The 22,416-nt window shown below is 36.8% G+C and overlaps 1 protein-coding gene across 1 annotated transcript; it reads left to right on the forward strand.

Annotated features, from left to right (window-relative positions):
- Positions 1 to 10,006: 10,006 nt before the first annotated feature.
- LOC134798534 (uncharacterized) lies at positions 10,007 to 13,714 on the forward strand. Its single transcript, XM_063770919.1, has 6 exons — positions 10,007 to 10,495; positions 10,901 to 11,207; positions 11,571 to 11,667; positions 12,242 to 12,352; positions 12,739 to 12,900; positions 13,625 to 13,714. Exons 1-6 carry the CDS (start codon positions 10,042 to 10,044, stop codon positions 13,688 to 13,690), a joined length of 1,197 nt encoding a protein of 398 aa, XP_063626989.1. The 5' UTR covers positions 10,007 to 10,041; the 3' UTR covers positions 13,691 to 13,714.
- Positions 13,715 to 22,416: the final 8,702 nt, after the last annotated feature.

The raw sequence follows: 22,416 nt of genomic DNA on the forward strand, positions 1-22,416 counted from the left end.
AACAGCTCGGCCTAGATTTATGTCAAAGATATTTTATCTGTGCTTTGTCTCTTGCAAAAAAATGGCTGCACTAGCTAGTTTCGCTTTCCTTTATAATAAAACGGGAAATTAGTTATAATGTCGATTCACGGTATAAATGTATATGAAAAGTAATAATACAATGCGTCTTTTCATAAAATCAAAGTTTTATTGCATAATCATCCACCATTGAACCAGATTTATCCAAATCCAAATTGTGCCGGCCAGGCGGTCGGACAGTACTCATAGTACAAACTTTGCTTAATTTGGGGCTAGGTCAACCAGTGTAAGATTGTCCCCAAATATAGATTTTTATGAACTCACCAGCTCTCACCATTCCATGCACCTGCCTCATTCCTATCAAACACGTCTGTCAAATAGGACTATAAAAAAATGCAAGTCGGACTCGCCCACCGAGCGTTCCTTACAAATTTAGTTATTGATTTTATTTATTTTTTACAAATTTATAGTTTTCAGATTATTTCCTGTACTTATAATGTAATACAATATTACTTGCCAAATTTCATAGTTCTAGGGCAACGGGACTTCTCGTTGACCTAGCTACCTACTACCCACCTACTTAGGTACCCTTTAAATTTTGAATCCCTTGAGAATGTCGAAATATACTTACGTATTTTGGCATAAACCACCGTATCTTTTTTTTACGTTAATGTAGATGTTTGATTTTTTCTACATCTTTAAGGGAATGTAGACCTGAGTATATGGTTTTAATTTCAACTCGATACCTCCACGCGTTTCCGAGATAAAGGATCTTGACAGACAAATGGACGGAGGACGGACGGACAACAAAGTGATCCTATAAGGGTTCCGTTTTTTCCTTATGAGGTATGGAACCCTAAAAAAGAAAAGTTCGGAAGCAGGATCCTGTAGGTACCACCCATCCACGAAGACAGAGGGTTTGTTGAAGGAATGGGTCATCGTATCACAAAATAATCTTTGAAAATAAATAAAATCGATGAAATAAGTACCAATAACCATGTGTCAGAAGGTACGAGGATGGCATCATCAATCACTAATTAAAAATAAGTCTATTTTCCAATAGAAAAGAACTTTAAAATATATAAAAAAATGTTTTTTTTTTCAAGCGTTTTATTATCTAACAGGGATTTTGAAGTCGATAAACCTGAAAGAAATAAAAATCAGTTTTCGGTAGCCTATGTTATTAGCTTTCATTTGGTACCATTTCCTTCAGAATTGCATGAAAATTGGAAAAGTTATTGAGCGGAGAGCCAAATATGTTTAATATTTAAGAAGCTAAAGTGCTTGCTATTTCCAAGCTAAACACGAGATACTTGAATTTGTGTAGAATGGTTCTGAGATTTTCGGGCAGTAAACTACACAGAAAACATTTTATGCCCGTACAAAGTTTAATATACAAGAATAACAAAAAATAAAGTCTGTATAAGCTTAATTTTATCGCCTTTAACATAATGGTATAAACAGATGTTACATTTTAGACCAAATACCTAACAAAACTGACAAATTACGTTTTTTTGCTCTCCTCAAAAATTTGTCAAAACTGGGTTACTTGTTTTCTGCTTAGGGCAGCCGAATAGTACATTACTACAGAGGCCGGGACGAAAGGGGTTGCCGGCCGAAGACATATAGACGGCCGAGCGAAGCGAGGCCGTATAGGTCTGAGCGCGGGCAACCCCATTTCCCGCCGAGGTATGTATAGTGCTTTTCTCAAACATGCAATGAAATAAATAAAATAAAAAATCCACGAAACCCAAGTTATATTTATAGAAAAAACTAAAAGTAAAGTACACCCAAAATATAACCAACACGTACCTATATCATTATCATGTATGTAGTACACGAGTATGTTTTACACGAGTCGTGTATTTTTACCACCCGTATATTTTCATGTATCTTTGATTTTTTCGCCTTGTATCCGTCTGACTGTCGTTTTCGTCACATAAGTTTACATAGTCTTTCATGTTGATATCATGTTTCACATACATCGTTGCTTTATGCACGGAGTAAATAAGTATAATTTCCACAGTGTTGACGAATTTGTAGTTACATCCATTTAAAATATGCCACAAAACTGTTTCTAATAAACTGTAAGCCATTTTTCTTAGTTTCTCAAATAATAAAATTGCCATAAGCAACCATATACATACTTCGTCTTTGACTTGGCGGCAGAGGCAGCAAGTTATTAAAATCAATTCTGCTTACGCTGCCAATTCCAACGCCTACGATTACAATTAATATTAATTTCATTATTTCGTCGGAACTCATATTAAAGTCAAAAAATCAACATGAACGCACCATAAATCCAATAAAACAGAATGATTATTTTTCAACTTTACCTCCATAACAATTTAAAAAATATAACTACGCGTGTTTGAGTAGACCTTTTTACCGCTAACGTTTAGATGAAATATTTTAAATGTTTTTATTTGTGTAGTTAAATTTATAATTTAAAATTATAAAATTATAGAATGTATTATTTATTAAGTTCATGTTGATTTTATACAAATAAAACTGCAAATTATAGCAAACATTGTTTTTTGTTTTTTTTTTTATAGGCGTAGTGGCAGAGTGTCATTACGAACCATAAAGCAAATACTGCCTCTAATTTTTTTAATGGATGAATGCCACGATGCTGTGTCACAAATATCTGTGAAATGAAAATTAAAAAAGAGGACTTTGCCGGCCTAGGCCTGCAAGATGTGTATGAAATTCCATTAACGACCTTTTGTCCTAGCCGCACCTGAAACGTCATACTTCGCAGCCTATTATAAGGAACATAACATCAATATTTCATTGCATGTTTGAGAAAAATCTATTGTCGTAGCGATTTATAAAATAAAATAAGAAGGTAGTTAAGAGTACAATAGTACCTATAAAGTAAAATATTACCGACAATACCACAGACAAATCGACGGTTATGAAAATAGAAATGTGCTATTTTTAACCATAGTTTTCATATGAATCCATATAGTAATAGTTGTTGATATCGTAAAGGGGCCCACTGATTAACAGTCCGCCGGACGGTATCGGCCTGTCAGTTAGAACAAAATTTTGACAGTTCCGAACAACTGACAGGCCGATACCTTCCGGCGGACTGTTAATCATTGGGCCCCTTAACCCTTATCTTGGCAAGGCTCAAAATATCTTAAATATAATTTTTTTTTTAGTTTACGTCACCTATTGAGGATCCTAGACTATTAAAAAATAAGGGAAAAAATCCAGGATTTTCCAGTTTCGGAAAATCATATGTATCATATTTGATACAATGCCAATCCCTGGACAAAATAGTTTCCTACTTTTTAGAAAAAAATGTGGATTTTAATAAAAATAAAACATGTAATGCTACATAAATTATCATTTATTGCTAATTAAACGCAATCTACAGCATCAGATGACTATTACACCTGTAAAAATAAATTATATCTACGAATACCTGATCACATGGGCGGAAAATTTGATCCCGTAAAGTTTCAAAAAAGTCGTCAGCAAAAAGTTGAGTAAAATATGAAAAGTAAACAAATAATTAAAAGTAAAAAAAAGTACATATTTTTTTTACTTTGGGGGCATTTTTTGCCATACACATATTTTTCTGTGCTACGGGCTACGGCGTAGCAATAATGCTACAGCGTATGAATATACAGTTAAATAACATCTAGTACTTTAAAAAAAATCTAAGTTCAATAAATAAATAATACGACAACTGATATTAAATACTTGAAACCTGTTTTGTAACAGCACAAATATAAAAAAATTAAAAAAACATGTAAAACTATTTTGACGACAACTTGGCAATGTATTAAATGTAATACAATTCTTGGCAATGTATCAAATATAATACATAACAGTTTCTTGTAAGGTTCTGTGTATTAAATGTTTTTAAATTTGAACGCATTGTAAATATTTATGCACTAACAGATAGTAAATGCATCAAAATGTAGATTATGGAAAAAATTATACTAATCTAAGAAATAAATGCAAAACTTCCAGTGCGAACCGAAATCTGTTGTTTCCGTGGTGCCATGTTGATTATTACTAATTAATTTACAATGACACTTGTGTCCATTATTTTTTTCTATAAGAAAGGAGGGTAGCTCGACATATTGATGGCAGAATTATTTTGTTAGGTAATAAAGTGAAACTGCTAGATTTTTTAAAGTTCCATGTATCACGGGTGTTACAATGCCAAGATAAGGGTTAAGATAATGTTTGCACAGTACATTCACATTTGTACGTAATATGTGTTTTTTGATAATAACCACGAAGTAAGGTATTGGCAAAAATTATTCAAAATCAAAAATATTAGAATTTCAACGTGATTAAGAGTATATTGTTAAGCTACCAAATCTACATTGAATACAGTAAGAAAATAGCTAAATGTGTTAAGTTTTCGACTGATTGAAGGTATTACTAGTAGTTCGCCCCGAACTGGGAACTCGCGGTTTGCCAAAAATTATATAGAGCGATTGACTTTGTTGCACCTACTTACTCGTATAATTCGACATAAAATAGTAGAAAATCATTTTCAAGAAAAAAGAACCGGCTTCTATGGGGGCAGGTGAAAGATTATTGTACATAGACGGTGCACTATGTAGAAAAGGAGGTAAAACCAATCACTTTTCTAGTAGGTAGCATTTCGTTTCTGTAAGGGTCGCAGATTTAGCCTCACGAACCCACTTCTCTGATAGCAGTTCGGTTCTGTGAGGATTGCAGTTCGAATCTAACCAAAACCACTTTTCTAGTAGCATTTCGTTTCTGTAAGGCTCGCAGTTCTAACCTAACCTAACCCACTTTTTTTCGGTTCTGTGAGGATCGCAGTTCTAACCTAACCTAACACACTTAACGTCGCGTGCAGTGCGGTGTACGGGGGTTTGAGCGGGAGGGGCTAGTAAGTTTGGCATCATTATACTTTATAGCTACATTTTATAGTAGGTAATCGTAGTGGTTTATTTAGCTTAGGTATCAGTGGTTTTCCAGGTCAAGGTCCGAGTCCGGGTCTGAGTCCGGGTCCGGGTCCGGGTCCAGTTCCGGGTCCAGGACCAGGTCCGTCAAAATCGAAATTCGAAATCGCCAAACGTGTAGTCATTGAAGAGTTCTGTTCTGATCATCATCAGCAGTTCCACTTCATCAAATGCGACAGTTTTTAATGAAAATGCTTGATTTTCTGATGAATATACAAAAATCTCTATACGCATGCCTTTAAGATTTGAGGAGTTCCCTCGATTCCACGTTGATCCCATCATCAGAACTCGAGCTTGACAAAAATGTGGCTTAAAAACTTAACTTGCTTAACAAACATAACGAAGAGGAAAATCGCCAAACGTGAACTATGCTTCGTTGAAGAGTTCCATTCTGATCATCATGAGCAGTTCCACTTCATTAAAAATGTCAATTTTTGTAATGTATATGCTTGATTTGTTGATAAAACACATAAATCACTATATGTATGCTTTTAAGATTTGAGGAGTTCCCTCGATTCCTCATGGATCTCATCATCTGAACTGGGTTTTGACAAAAACGGGACAATCTGTATGCATCACAGACCAACCCCTATAGACCGAGCTTATAGGACGACTCGCGGTCACCGCCCGTATGGTGTATAGGTCAAATATAAGATTGTTCGCGCGCCGCTCCGATCAGTTGCGCCCAAGGTTACGACCTGTTAGCAGTGTGCACGAGTCTAAGAAAATAAATCGTAAACTATTGAATTAATTGGGAAATCATGGGATATTGCAGCATAAAATGGTGTGGCAAGTCATCTAAGACTTTCTACTTACAAAACAGATGGAATAACATCCCACAGGAAAGCGAAATTCATTATTTCATTGAATAATGTTTCTTGTCCGCGGGGTTCATTTTATACTGGTCATAAGCAGAGGCGAAGTATGTCCGTCCCTTTTCGTCAACTTGAAAATGCAATGCGCTATCCCTTTCCCTTTCGACTAGTGATGTGACGATGATGGTTTTTCAGTTGCGGAAACTTCGTGCTTCGTCATACCGTATTGTACCATTTTAGACATAATATATAGGTAACATGTTGTGTAAGTTTTTTTAGAATCCTCTAGGCCAGCGGAGCAGTTAGGCCGCATGTCACGAGATGATGATGAACTTCAAAGAAGTGCGAGGGAACTCGGTGTTGGTTTGTGATAGAAATATGTTGTATGGGTTATTTAGAATCCTCTAGGTGAGCAGTTAGGTCTCATGTCACGAGATGGACCTGATGATGAACTTCAAAGAAGTTCGAGGGAACTCGGTGTTGGTTTGTGATAGACATATGTTGTATGGGTTTTTTAGAATCCTCTAGGTGAGCAGTTAGGTCTCATGTCACGAGATGGACCTGATGATGAACTTCAAAGAAGTGCGAGAGAACTCGGAGTTGATTTGTAATAGGCATAGGTTATTGGTCCATTTGAATATGTTTTCAATACAACCTTCTATGACCTTAATAAAACGGACAAAAGAAAATAATTGTATGAGATTTTGGCGACATTTTTTTCTCGTATCGAAAGAGATTGCGATTCTGAGTGGAAATAATATAAAAATTCTATTAACTTTAAAATTCAAGTTCTGGGTAAGTACTTTAAACAGAAATGCCCTAATATGTTAAGTAAAAATTTCAGGTACATTGTTAAATTACTTAATGAAATATTAAATTAATCAATATCAAAATAAATCAATCATTACGTAAGTTTACTCTAAGTATACTAAATTGGTAACAATTTTACCACAATAAATTTCGATGTCACTGGTAGCAGTACCCACTACCTGTAATGAACATGTCCCATCCCTACATTTACACGTGTCAGCGCGCCATGTTTAAAACGACCAATCGCAACGCCGTGAGCACCCCTCCCGCACCTCACAGTTTGGTGATTTGCGTCGGGAACAAAATGGCCAATATTAGGTTTCTAGAGGCGGTGTTCTGTGGTATGCATACACTCGTACATACAATCAAAAAAATCATTTTCAAAATCGGTCCAGTAATGACGGAGATATATGGAGTAACAAACATAAAAAAAATCACAATCGAATCTCCTCCTTTTGAGATTTGGAACTCGGTTAATAAATGAGGGCGCCACTTTCTACGTAGCTGTCACATTTTTGACGTAAAATGCTTACACATGGCAACAATTTATAGTCTGTCAAGACATTTCCGTCAGTAGAAAAATGCGGCTAAAAAATGTACGCGCGAAGGGTTATCGTCCCATAGAAAATTTGAATATCGCGCCTTTTTCTACTGACAAACTTGTTTGACCGACTATAGTATGGAAATTTTAGAGTTCCATTTTATTTAATTTCTACTATTTTATGTCCCACTGTAGGCGGCAATGGATCAAAACTCGCGTGGATATATTACAAGGTCTGTGGAGCCCTTAACTGATACTGTATCTGTGGTAATCCGAAGTATTTTCTGTCAAATGTCCAATACCTACTCGTATATTATGTTTATTTTTATCTTGCTAATTATTTCAAAATGGTAAATTTAAAAACGATATTATAAAAGTGCAAGCCGAGCACTTTCATTTGATACCATACTCGACCATACTTTCTTGCAAAAAGATGACCAGAATAGCAAGACCCCCCACAAATAGCTTTTTAGCCTTCTAAGCTCTTCTAGCTCAATAACCCCTTGATCGAGCATGCTCATAATTTAATGACTAAAATATAATGCCCTCAACTACACGTTTACCCAATTTCATTTAAATTAGAACAAATTTACTATCAAACTATCCTCTGATAGTTCAGCTCAAAAACATCGAAATGCCGGGACGTGCCCCTAGCCAGCCGCGTGTCCCAAGTCGAATGTAAGAACTTCGTTCGCTTCGCTCGCTCGTTCGATTAAATAACAAACAAGGTGTCAGTTTTTACCCGACTACGGCAACGCAAAAGGAGGGTTATGATTTTGACCGGTATGTTTGTGGGTATGTATGTATGTATGTTCATCTGTTCCCTCATAACTTCTAAAGTACTCATTGAAATTTGACAAACGACATGTCATTCGAATCGTCTTAATCGTCCGCTGGTTATAGGCTATATGACGTCACAAAAAATGAACACGGCGCCCTCTAGAGGTCATAAAGTCACGAACCAAAAAAATAAAAATAAGTAATGATGACGTGTTGTATATCATTTGAAAGAGCTCAATTAGCACATTTCAAATATATACATATTGTTAGCTTTTGCACCCGGCTTTGCTTGCATGCACCCGATAAAACATTAATTTATCTGGTAGGTAATTCGAACTACGAATCTACAATCGCTCTGGATTCTATCTATCCGCGTGTTACGCGACTACGGCGATACAAGAAGGATTTTTCAAAAGAAATTTGTTTGGCCGCTATATACATGGTGTTTTTTAATGACCTGCAATATTTAATAACGTGAATAGGTATAGAAGTCCAGATCAGCAAATTTTTTTTCGAGATCGGGTTGGTCCCATGGTAAAAGTTGCTTAGTAATCTTAATATATTCACCTCGTTAAAATTCGCAGTGGTCAGGCGAAGCATACTTAAACGTACCTATGTGACGCACCGGACTCGGTCCTAACGGCGACACTAAAAGGGTCAGGCGTAGCCCGATGTACGTGGCGCGCTGTACGCGGTCCAAAGCCGGGCGCCTTCGGCACCCTCATACTAAAAGAGTCGGGCGTAGCCCGACGTATGAAGCACGATGTACGGGTTCCAAAGCCGGGCGCCTTCGGCGCCCTTATACTAAAAGAGTCGGGCGTAGCCCGACGTACGAGGCACGATGTACGCGTTCCAAAGCCGTATGCCACTTTACCTTAAAGTTTATAATCGTGGCATACGTCCACGGCGATCCTTTGAATATCTCTGTAAATATATAAAAAAATGATAACTCTTATAATTTTCCTATATGATAATTTCAGATAAGAATTCTATCTTGTTTCACACTTTTTAGAGCGCTATTTGCAGTAGCCGGGTTTTAGTTTTTGAACTTATTTTTTATGTGCTATTAGTGTTTGAAAAACTTTAACACTTATTATGTCATTTCGGCCACTTAGTGGTACAACTTTTCTACAAATGACTTCGACTATGAAACCTCATTGCTATTTTATAAAACATTTTTTAACGGGTTCTGTTCTGTGAATACGTATTAGCTGTTTGTTTGCTCTAGATTACCCAGTTTTAGACACTCTTGTTCCAGTAATGGCCACTCTGTTTGACACTTCTATTTGTATAGATTAAGATTGAGGGTGTCAATTAATAAGGCATCAGTGTCAAGCTTTGGTATATTTTCTTTAAGGTAACGTAAATTAAACTTAGACTATAATGTTATGTATGTTAACCGTGGAGCCCGAATTATGCCATCTTTCACCCCTGCTTGCGTCACTCGTACTTACCTATAAACCTATAACGAGATCTGCTTAGGCTAAAAACTATTAACATATCAATAACAGATATTCGAAGACTTTCAAACAGGAGATACTTCCCGCTTCCACTAAATTACATAAAATGCCTAAACTTAATTTATTAAACTACAAAGGTATGTTGATAATTGTAGCTCTTTCTCATAATAAATAAAAATAAAAATAAAACAAAATAAAATAGCCTTTATTGCTGTTTCTTTCTTTACAATTAATATATGCCTACTTACTAATAAAACTAACTAAATTATTTAATCCTAACTTATGTCAATGATCGGCAACTGGATGTTTGTGTAGAACAGCTTGTCTGTCGACAAAGGCCTCCACTTTCCCATAAATATACACTTCAATATTATAAAGGTAATTTTTTCGAATGTCTACCATGTACAGACTTTCGACCCTCTTCAGCTTTATTATATGTATAGATAGATAGATAATGACTTATACCTATGCCTTAAGGATCTCTGGAAGAAAAACCAATATCACCATTAAATTTACTTAAGTAGTACTAAGTATCCTATTATTATACAACTTCATAATCTCTCAAAATTAAGCCAATTTACACCTACAGCTGTTGGTTTACTTATTCGTTCTTCATTGAAAGAGAAAGCTTGTGCCTTGGAAGAATCTGACCAATAAAAATGAAAAACTATTTCATTTTGAAAACCTTATGCAGAAAAATTTACTTAGCAGGAGCGGGTGATTTTTGGTTTGAGGAGGGCGAAATAAGCAAAGGAAAAAGTTTGCGATACCAACTTCTATGCGTTATATTATTTTCTATTTATATTTCTATGACTGTATTGGAAATTATTGGGGTGTTCTTTGGCGACATGCCTAATGATGAAAGGAGCGATTGTACAACGTTCGCTGTGAGCCATACTATAGTTCTGGGCAAGATGTTTTCAGTCATCTATAATAGGAAACGCGTCAAGGAATTGAACAGGAAATTGGTAGAGATTTGCAAAGACCATGAAGACGAACATCGACTGGCTGAGAATTATAGAATTATGAAAATTAACGTGACGGCATTCGCGGTGTCTGTTTATGGTTCATTTGTTTTCTTTCTTTATGAAGGCATTCGGAAGATGATGACAGGTATGCAGTTTAATTTAAGTATAGGTACTAAGGCTACTTGCTGTACTTAGTTTGAAGAACCAGCGCTAACCGTAGTTTAACTTGGTACGAGCTAGAGATATAGGTGTACGAGTACAGGTGTGTCTGGAAAAATGTGTCTCGCGGACAAATCTGTCAACATGACAGAAACTAGGCACATAATATGTCTCTGCGAACAGATCACCCGCGCACAGATATATTTTAATCCCGCCAGACGGCCCGGATGGACACCTTTGTACGTAAACGTATATCCCTAGTTATGACCCAAGGAAAACTATTTTTGTATTTTGGCTGGCTTTATGATGACCTTTCTGATATCAGTACGTTTGGTCAATTTGTAGATATTATGGGACCAAGTAGGTATCTATTGATAGTGTGTTTTTCCAGGATCCCACTTCATAACAATTGTGACATATTGGCCATTTTACGAAGATAATTCCGCCATTGCTATAACATTCAGAGTCTTTACAACAGTAGTGTTGGTCGTTATGATGGCCACCATGATATGCATTGACTCCTTCGCTATTGTCACTCTGATCATGTACAAGTATAAATTTATCACGTTGGGATATTATTTGGAAGGTTTAAGGGAACAGTTTGACACAAATAATTATGCTGGAAATGAGGAATTTGCTACAGATCAACTGCATTCTGGATTGATTGAAGGAATCGTGATGCATAGTAATCTTATAAGGTACTTATTTATTTGCTAAAGTAGTAAGTAGTAAACTTACGTATGAAAAACCATTAGATGTACCAGTTGCTTTCCGGTGAAGGAAAAAATCGCGATAACACAGGTTTCCGAGAAGATATTTAAAGGTTTGTGAGCGTTTCCACATTGTCCCATCCGATATCGGATGTAGGATCGTCCATCGCAATGCAAGACAGCTGTTAGAGACTGCCCTGTCGCATTAAATCCGCCTTTTTTCGGTTAAGGTTTTTTTTACTATTTACCTACAGATTATTTTAATAAAAAAAAATATATAGCAAAACACATTATACATATTACTCCAATCTTGGTTAACCGTAGTTTGCTTTAATAATATTATATGGTAAGGTTATCAAAAGACATCGACCGGTGCGTCGGCGCGGTTCTGGCGCTCCAAGTTTGCCTGAGCTCGGGCTCCGCCGTGTCATTGCTGCTGCAGTTAGCCGTAAGTCTCTATTGCCTATAAGTTTCTATTTACTGAGCCGGTTGAAAGAACATAATTGGTAAATCTATAGACACCTCCAATTCTATAAGAAATTCCGGTAAATATGTGCACCGAAAACCGATAAAATAACCAAGATGAAAGTGCCAGTGTTTGACATCTAATTGACAGTCCGTTTGTCAATCTCTATTGCATGCCGTTATTGAAGTTGCGAAGCATTGGACACTGGGACATTTATATACATGAATAAGGCATTTTTTTAGTAACATAGTACAGTAGTTTATAACGGAATTTACCTACTAGCGCAATTGCGATTTCAGGAAACCAGCTCAGTTATGGGCTTAAATAAATATGCACTCTTAAGCTAAATTGAATGCGCTTAGTGACGTGCCGCTGGGAATATCTCTTTGGGAATTCTTAATCTGGGAATTTTCCCATAAGATAAACTAGAAGGAATGTATGATTTTCTCAGTAATTATCCCTAAGGTGCAACGCGCACCGGTTTGTAATCGTGTTCACGATAAATCATTTATTTAACCGGTTTATTGAAACGATGTATAATTGCTTTCTTTTTCAGCTTTCAAAGAACATAACTGTAGGCGCCCAATTGAAAATAGTATTGTTTGTGGTAGCATTATACTTTCTACTCGCTCTTTTCCTTTGCAATGCTGGTGAAATAACGTATCAGGTAAGTCTTAATCTGTATTTTCAATCACAAACTATCACAGTCAAAATCTATCGGGGAAAAATTGCCTAAAGTTTTTTTAAACGTAAAAATTTTTTTTTAAGGAAATTGGAATGTTTATTTGATAAGTATTTTAATTTCATGCATAAAAGTTACATTGGGATTTAAACTGCACAAGCATCGCCGCACATTAATACTAAATCAAACCACAATTTCTGCAACAAACTTCGTCAAAACATCTATAAATTAACGCCCATCCCTACCCTGCTCTAAGCCCGGTCCGAAAGTTCTCATTATGCTGACAGCATTCCCACGCTGTATGGCGATGTAAACTTGTTGGACCAGCCAACACACAGAGAGTGGAAGTCAAATAATTCAAATGTTCGAAGGCATCTCTTCTGTCCGACTCGATCTTCTACTGCGGCTGGCACGCTAGCTCCATGCGACGCGACATACGCCGACTCGTGCTGTTCTCGTGCGCGGCGGCGCAGCGACCAATCATCATGAAGGCATTCAAAATGCTAGAGCTCACTTATGGAACATTTATACAGGTTAGTTCTTTAGCTAAATTAGTTCTAGAGGCTAGAATGGAAACTTTTAGTCAATCAATTTAGGTTCAAATTTGACGGACTCTCGACGAGTGAAATAATTATTACAATGCGACGCCTACTAGTGCCGTTTTCATCATCAGCGATCTTGAAGACCCCTCTGCCGTAAACCTTGCACAATTTTACAAACTTTTGTATGACTGACGTTTATCTGACATGGCTATTTGTACGTTAAGTACAAATCATGTACAAATAGACATACATTTGACGTGCCCCTCCCCCGCAAAAATCGGCAGACTGTTTAGTACAGAAAATGACAGCCGAGGCGTCTCCAGTTACTAAATGCTCTAACGCTGCAGCTCATCTACGGCATTTTTATAATTTTTATACATTTTACAAACACACCTGACGTGTTTGGAGCAAAAACTTGAAATTAATCAATGACCCTCAATAAATAATATGGGACATTTGTTTGTCCTACTACATATAAGTATAACAGCCGTACCGTGTCAGCTGTAAAAAACTCATTCGTTACCCATTTAAGTCACTGTATTCTCGGGCAAATAATTCAAATTTTTAAATGGAAAAAGTTACACTTCCGGCAGGACTTGAACCCGCAACGTCCAAATCAAATTTGAAAGAATTCAAATTCAAACTGGTTTTCGAATGGCTGTAATGCGTGGTAATACAAATGTGTAGGTATCTAATGTATTTTTTTACATTACAGGTGGTAAGAGGCACATATTCGGTGTTCGCCCTAATTTACGCGCAAAACGAGTCAACGACCGAATAAATAGAACCTTTCAATTACAGCCACTTAACTTCGCGTTTAGAGTGAGTAGGTATTTGAGGTGCGTTGGGGTACTAAGATTGAATGATTTTTCATGGGGGGGTTAGATAAAAAGCACCAGCGTATTTATCTAGATGATTTCGCACCTTTCTCATCACCTGCGCGTAGTACAGTCGACGAAACAGCTTCAGATAGCTCTGATTCAAATCATGGTGCAGATGATCAAACGTCACAAGACCAGGACCTAGCGCAAAGGACACGGAGTGGACGGCATGTTCGATTTTCTGCTCACCTGCAAGAATATTATCGACCGTCGCCACGGTTTAGGGGTGGGAGTCGACACGTCAGTTAGAAAATTAATTTATGTTCAATGCAAATTATTTACGTTTATCTTATTAGTTATAGTTATTTAAATACAGTTTATGAACCATACACGGTGGTTTGATTGTGAAACCACACCTCATAATGCACTCCCGCCCTTAGCTACGGCCCTGGCACACATCCACATTAGTTCACTGCATAGTAAGCTCTAATAATGCTCATTAAAAATAAAATAAAATCTCGAGACGACTCCAACATTTTGAAATTCAACCGGAAATCCGTGGCAAGATATGAAGAAACACTTGATATAATGTCTGGCTTGACCTATATATTTTATTTAAAACAGCGAATGTCACAAATAATAGGGTAGTTTCCATTTTTATTACCTTCTATTCATACACTAATTTTACGAGGAAATGTCTATTTTTGCACACTTTACTAACATCTGCACGTTATTACGTTAGTAATAATCTCTTTTCTCTGCTGACAAAAGCTTAGGTATTGGAAAATAGGTACGAAATATATTGAATGAGCATAAAGAGGGATTCAAATTTTCCCTACAACAATTTCGAAGGAAGAAAACATTTCTATTTTATGATTAAATATCTATCTGCCACCAATCTGGTATTTTCATTTTGCCAGGCATTTGATGTCAGCTCTTGTATACGTTCAACATTTGATATGCGTTTAATAATTTATATTTAATAAATTATATTCGGAAATGATATTAAATTGACATATACAGCCGCCGCTGTAGTTATGTCACAACAGTAAGGCTAAGCGTATGCTGAGACGCAGGCGACGCAGGCCGCGTAGCCAACATGCTAATTGCTTACGCTCCGTAGCGATCGAAACGCAACTGTCACTGTCGCACTAATATGGAAGAGTGATAGAGAGACACAAAGCGTTTCGTTGTCGACGCGATAGCGATTGTCACCTTGGCTAGGCCGGCTGTTTACGCAGCGCAGCGCAGATTTTGTAAAGTATAGACACGTCCTTTAGCTGCGCAGCGCAGATTTTGTAAAGTATAGACACGTCCTTTAGATGCGCACGCTGCATTTCAAGGACGTTCCATACTTTACAAAATCTGCTCTGCGCTGCGCTTTTGTAGTTTAATATATTAAGTTTAGGCATATTATGTTATCTAGTGGAAACGGGAAGTACCTATCTCCTGTTTGAAAGGACCCAGAGCGGAAATCTTTGAATATCTGTTATTGATATGTTAGGTATTAGTTTTTAGCCTTAGCGCATCTTGCTCGTATATAGGTTTATACGTAAGTACGTCCGACATGTAATTTTCTATGACGGCTAATGGTGATTACGTGGGGCATTCCATGGAAAACGAAGCTCCGGAAGCTCCGGCCCGGCCACGGCCAGGTCTAACTTGAGTCATCCTTAATTCGGGCTCCGACACGGTTAACATAGATAACATTATAGTCTAAGTTTAATTTACGTTACCTTAAAGACAATATCCCAGAACCCCTAGTGACAATTTCGTCGGGTACAGAGCTCGACATTGCCTTACAATGAATGCCATTCAATCTTAACCTATACAAATACAAGGGTCAAGCAGGGTAGCCATTCCTGGAATAGAGCAGAACAGAACCCGCTATAATATATACTAGGGCTCGCGGTCGAGTCCGTGTTTCGTTTACACGTTTCGAATACCCGTTTCCGCATAACACGTACACGGTTTTCTGGCCCGTTCCGCACGTGTAATTAAGAAACGTGTAATTAAGATCCGTCTCTACGGATAAACGGGTATTCGAAGAAACGGATCTTATTTACCCGTGGCTCCGGACACGTCCTTGACGAGTAGCGAAAGAACGAACCGGCGCGGCGTACTTAAGAGTCAGATTAGTAGACAAAAGATTCATGACGAGTTTCCGTCATATTTAACCTTATTCCGTGGTTCATAGAGTCGAATTTACAGAACCCTTTTTGACCAGGTAGTTTTTGCTTGCAATGTTGCAAATACGAGTAGAAAATTAGAAATACAATAGGTATACCTATGCTAGTTATCAAAATAGTATTTTATATAAGACTTTAAATACTAATACTTTATGGTTTATTCATATAACTTGATGGCAATAAATTTAAAGTGCTTAAAAAAAATAAAAGCAATAAAGAGTATAAAGACTTTACGTTAAAATCTGGCCATGCATGATCTGGTAGGCGGTGGTAGGTAAGTATACAATATTCTTACCAGTTGCATATTTTTAAACAGTTCTTATATTTTTAATAATTTGTATTCTGTATATTGTATGTGTGAGTTTTTACGAATATATTCTGTCAATAAGAAATGTATATTTTTAATCTAATTATTTTTTAAGTTACGCAAGCCAGACATCTTAGTATTATTATAGTAAACCACGTAAAAATTTATAAATACAGTGTAAACTCTATATAACGACACTGAAGGGACTGCGGATTTTTCGACGTTAAGTATAGAGAGTGGTTGTTAAATGGAGTGAAATAAAAAGGTCATGTTACTATTCTAAATATTCTAATGTATCTGTTTATAATATACTTAGAACACATTTTGCACAAGAAGAACATTCATTTCATACAAATAACAACGCCTATTAATTTATAACGTGTAACATCTTGTCAAAAGTCTAGTGCCCGAGGTAAACATGTGCAAGTTGATCATACAAAAACAAAAGACAAATTTTCTTAGAATCTCCGGTACGTCAGTCGAAGTATATAAACACGTGCTAGATAATAAAACAACAAAACAGCAAACAAAAAAACGTACACAGCTGCAGTTTATATCAATTTCGGCAACTTAGAAAGTATTTCTTAATGATGTATTATGCCGTATTGTTGTCGTTAAATAGAGTGAGCGTGACGCTATATAGAGTGTATTACTGTATAGAAAACAAGGTAAACCAACCAAAGTCAAGCAATTTCGACATTTTAAGGAGTTTGTCGTTAAATCGAGTGACGTTATAAAGAGTTTACACTGTACTCATGTGTATCTGCCAATAAGTAATGTATTTACAACTTTTAATATAATTTAGTATGAATTTATGAAAAGTAAGACTTTTCTTAAATTCATTATCTTATTATCATATAAAATGAACTTTAAGACTGTACTAATAAATATTATTTACAATTTTAGCAACAAAACAACAAAACGATTTTAAATTAAAGTAACTTGGAAAGACTGTATTTTACGAATTGGCCGACTAAGTGGCGAACTGGAGTCATACCTACTTTTCTAAACACAATATCTTAAAAGTCATATTTATTTCGTGTTCATTTGCTTCGATACATTTGCTTCTTTAATTTTAGCCGCTGCATTTGTTACAATTTCATATATGTGTAGACAGGTTCTCCTTATTACACCGACATAAAGCTTATAATTAGCTATGGCAGTTCTGATAATGGTTTGGGACGCTACTTGTCTTCGGCGATATCAGACAAAAGGGTATTGGAAAACAACACGTTCTAATGAATGTAACACCACCGGACGGCATTTATTACCTGAGCACTAGTGTGAAAGTGACCCCAGTCAGCATGAATGATTACCAATTTTGAGATCTATCTTAATGTATTTAGCAATATAATTGCAAGGTAACCAATGTAGCATAGGTTTTTAAGGTTCTTGCGTGAAATCCTGCGTTTTAAATGCCGCTGTACTTTTTTTGCTTCGTTGGTAGATTAGTTAACAGTTAGGTAATTGATAAAAATAACAAATAACCACAAAGTAGTAGTAGGTAGTATTTGTCTGCATACCTATTCTTCGCGAAACTATATAACTTACACCATTATATATAAAATGTGTTTCTTTGATTGAAATGTAATATGTAATGAAATTAACTTAAAAGCAATAATAGTAAAAAAAATTGGCCAAGTGCGAGTCCGACTCGCACACGAAGGGTTGCGTACCATTATCTATAAAAACGGTCACCCATCCAAGTACTTAAGTCCCAGAGCCCCACTTAAGTCTTTATTTTATTCTGTTTTTAGTATTTGTTGTTATAGCGGTAACGGAAATACATCATCTGTGAAAATTTCAGTTGTCTAGCTATCACAGATCACGAGATACAGCCTGGTGACAGACGGACGGACGGACAGCGGAGTCTTAGTAATAGGGTCCCGTTTTACCCTTTGGGTACGGAACCCTAATTAAGGTTCTAAACTAGGGACGAGTAAGTTCAAAATTAAAAATAGTAGACTATATAGAATAGGGACACCTACTTCCATTAATATACAGAGTCATTTTTGGACCGTTAGCCATATTGTGTGAGGTGATTAGGTAGGTCATACTGAACAACTTTTTCTATTGGACGAACCTCGAAATCCCAAAAAAAATTTGGCCTTCCCATAGAAAACGCCGACATCCACTCGACCAAAATGTATGAAACGGCCAAAAAAAATTTTGTGATTTCGGAGTTGGTGCCATACAAAAAGTTGTTCAGTATGGCCTACCTAATCACCTCGCACAATATGGCATACGGTCCAAAAATGACTCTGTATTGTATAGTTGGTTAAATATGTTATATTAACACATGTGTTAAAACTGTTATAAATAATTAAAAAAGAAAATCGTACGCTAAACGAGTTCATCTGAAGTCAACAATCAATACTAGACCTTGCATACCCAGAGCTAGAGCATTGATTAGCTCAAACTGTTTCGGATCCGTTCGGGCCGGTCTTAAGTACCCGTGTAAACGGAGATACGTATCTGAGAAACGTTTCTTGGGAACGGTTCTTGGATACGTATCCGGATCTCGGCGGTTCCGTGTAAACCGTGTTCTTAGCACCGCCGGTCTTAAGAACACGGGTATTCGTTTCGGCGTGTAACACGGATACCGGGAGCCCTAAATTATATACCCGTTATATACCCGAAGTCATTTGTAGAAAAGTTTTACCCACAGTAAGTGGCCGAAATGACACAATAAGTGTTAAAGTTTTTCAAACACTAATAGCACAAAAATGACACCTTGTTTGTTATTTAATAATACCTTCAATCAGTCTTAATTGCTTAACACATTTAGCTATTTTCTTGCTGTATACTTATGGAGATTAGGTAGCTTCACAATATACTCGTAATCATGTTGAAATTCTAATATTTTTTAAATTTAGAATAATATTTGTCAATACCTTACTTCGTGGTTATTGTCAAAAAAAACATAATGTACAACTGTGAATGTGCTGTAAGTAACATTATCTTATGATATCAACCACTATTTTTGTATGGAGTCATATGAAAATTATAGGTAGAATGGCAATGTGAGTTTTAATATTATTGAAATGACTCGTGATCGATTTTACTGATATTAGGTTGTCCACAATTTGTGTCGTCCGCCGCAGTTTCGCCTGGCGAGTGGCCAGACTCCCTTTGCTTGGGAGCGACGAATTATTTGGATGATGCTGCTAATTTTCAACTGACTACGACTAACAGCGGCTCTTGAGATGGTTTGGACACGTGGAAAGAATGAGTGAATGAAAGCTAACAAATAGAGTGTATAAGGAAGAAATAGAAGTGAGAGTTGGAAGGGTTACACCTCTGCGGACTTTCTCTGATCAGATCGGGGAAATCCTGAGGAAAGGCCACGTCAAGGGCACACTAAATCGGATTTTCTTTTTTAAATTAGTACAAAAGATAAAAAAATAAACATTCTAACAAAAGTTATTTCCAATAATCGACAACAAAAAGAAAGATACTGTATTGATCATTGTCATTATTTTCGGAAGTGTTCGGCAATGATGACATTTGTCAAAGTCAGAATCTTTTAGTGTCATAAATGAAAAAGATAATAAAAAATGTCAAAGACTACTAGTATTCTATGAGGTTGTATTACCTAGAAGCTACTACCACCTATACTAACACATACGGGCTGCTAAAACTAAAAAATTGTAATTTGTTAATTTCTTCGTAACCGCCACACCGTTTGTTATGATACTTCGTATACCGGTTCTAAATACCAACATGCATAATTACCTATATTTCTGCTTTGAAAAATAGCTAGGGATACTGTAGAATACCCTCTCCGCACCGTTCCGCAATCCGGTTGCAAGCTGAAGGCCACTTGCCCGCGTTGTATCAGTTATTTATTGCGCACCACTTTATTGCCGTTGCGGATTCCGGGAACGGACGCCGCCTGTAGGAGCTCTATCCAATCAGCTGCTATTTGGCTTGCTAACTGGTAGGGGTATTCTTGGGCGTTCGTTGCATAATTTATATGCATTTACGCTCTCATATTTCTATAGGTTTCTACTACTTAAAATAAACAGTTGATAAGCATTTACTTAAATGTAACTGTTCGGTGATTGCGGATTTATGGAATCAACTGCAGCAACATTACTGCTGCAACGTTGACGTGGATGGTGTCACTGTCAAAGTGACATTTGGATGTCAACGGCAGTTGCATCAGGCCACAGAATAAGTAATAGTACTACTGTACAGAAAGGACACTTCCTACAAAACCGTAGTTTGACAGTGGTTCAGGGTCGAATCATGATATCCCTTTCTAACTTATAGCAGTATCCCTTTCGACTATTTAGGGTTGTCAAAATTCAAATTATTATCTAATCTGTGGTTATGCACGCAAAGGGACGTCAAGTTGTGTCAACCCTAATAATTGCTCGGAGCAATGCTGAGCCGAACGGAGCCGAGTTTGGTCGAAGTCAGGAGTGTCTCCCCACTGATCAGGCTAAGCGTATGCTGAGACGCAGGCGACGCAGTTCACGCAGCGCAGAGCAGAGCAGATTTTGTAAAGTATAGACACGTCCTTTAGCTGCGCACGCTGCATTTCAAGGACGTTCCATACTTTGCATATAAATTATGCAATGAACGCCCAAGAATACCCCTACCAGTTAGCAAGCCAAATAGCAGCTGATTGGATAGAGCTCCTACAGGCGGCGTCCGTTCCCGGAATCCGCAACGGCAATAAAGTGGTGTGCAATAAATAACTGATACAACGCGGGCAAGTGGCCTGCAGCTTGCAACCGGATTGCGGAACGGTGCGGAGAAGGCATTCTACAGTATCCCTAGGTATTTGTCAAAGCAGAAATGTAGGTAATTATGGTGTGGCGGTTACGAAGAAATTAACAAATTACGATTTTTTAGTTTGGAGCAGCCTGTATGTGTTGGTATAGGTGGTAGTAGCTTCTAGGTAATACAACCTCATAGAATACTAGTAGTCTTTGACCTTTTTTATTATCTTTTTCATTTATGACACTAAAAGATTCTGACCTTTGACAAATGTCATCATTGCCGAACACTTCCGAAAATAAAGACAATGATCAATATAGTATGTTTCTTTTTGTTGTCGATTATTAGAAATAACTTTTGTTAGAATGTTTATTTTTTTATCTTTTGTTCTAATTTAAAAAAGAAAATCCGATTTAGTGTGCTCTTGACGTGGCCTTTCCTCAGGATTTCCCCGATCTGATCAGAGAAAGTCCGCAGAGGTCTAACCCTTCCAACTCTCACTTCTATTTCTTCCTTATACACTCTCTTTGTTAGCTTTCATTCACTCATTCTTTCCACGTGTCCAAACCATCTCAAGAGCCGCTGTTAGCCGTAGTCAGTTGAAAATTAGCAGCATCATCCAAATAATTCGTCGCTCCCAGGCAAAGGGAGTCTGGCCACTCGCCAGCCGAAACTGCGGCGGACGACACAAATTGTGGACAACCTAATATCAGTAAAATCGTTCACGAGTCATTTCAATAATATTAAAACTCACATTGCCATTCTACCTATAATTTTCATATGACTCCATACAAAAATAGTGGTTGATATCATAAGATAATGTTACTTACAGCACATTCACAGTTGTACATATGTTTTTTTTTGACAATAACCACGAAGTAAGGTAGGTATTGACAAATATTATTCTAAATTTAAAAGATATTAGAATTTCAACATGATTACGAGTATATTGTGAAGCTACCTAATCTACATAAGTATACAGCACGAAAATAGCTAAATGTGTTAAGCAATTACGACTGATTGAAGGTATTATTAAATAACAAACAAGGTGTCATTTTTGTAGTATTAGTGTTTGAAAAACTTTAACACTTATTGTGTCATTTTGGCCACTTAGTGGTAAAACTTTTCTACAAATGACTTCGACTATGAAACCTCATTGCTATTTTATAAAACATTTTTTAACGGGTTCTGTTCTGTGAATAAATATTAGCTGTATTTTTTGCTCTAGATTACCCAGTTTTAGACCCTCTTATTCCTCTGTTTGACATTTCTATTTGTATAGATTAAGATTGAGGGTGTCCATTAATAAGGCAGTGTCAAGCTTTGGTATATTTTCTTTAAGGTAACGTAAATTAAACTTAGACTATAATGTTATGTATGTTAACCGTGGAGCCCGAATTATGCCATCTTTCACCCCTGCTTGCGTCACTCGTACTTACCTGTAAACTTATAACGAGATCTG

This window comes from Cydia splendana, chromosome 17, assembly GCF_910591565.1.
Source record: "Cydia splendana chromosome 17, ilCydSple1.2, whole genome shotgun sequence".
Lineage (NCBI taxonomy): Eukaryota > Metazoa > Arthropoda > Insecta > Lepidoptera > Tortricidae > Cydia > Cydia splendana.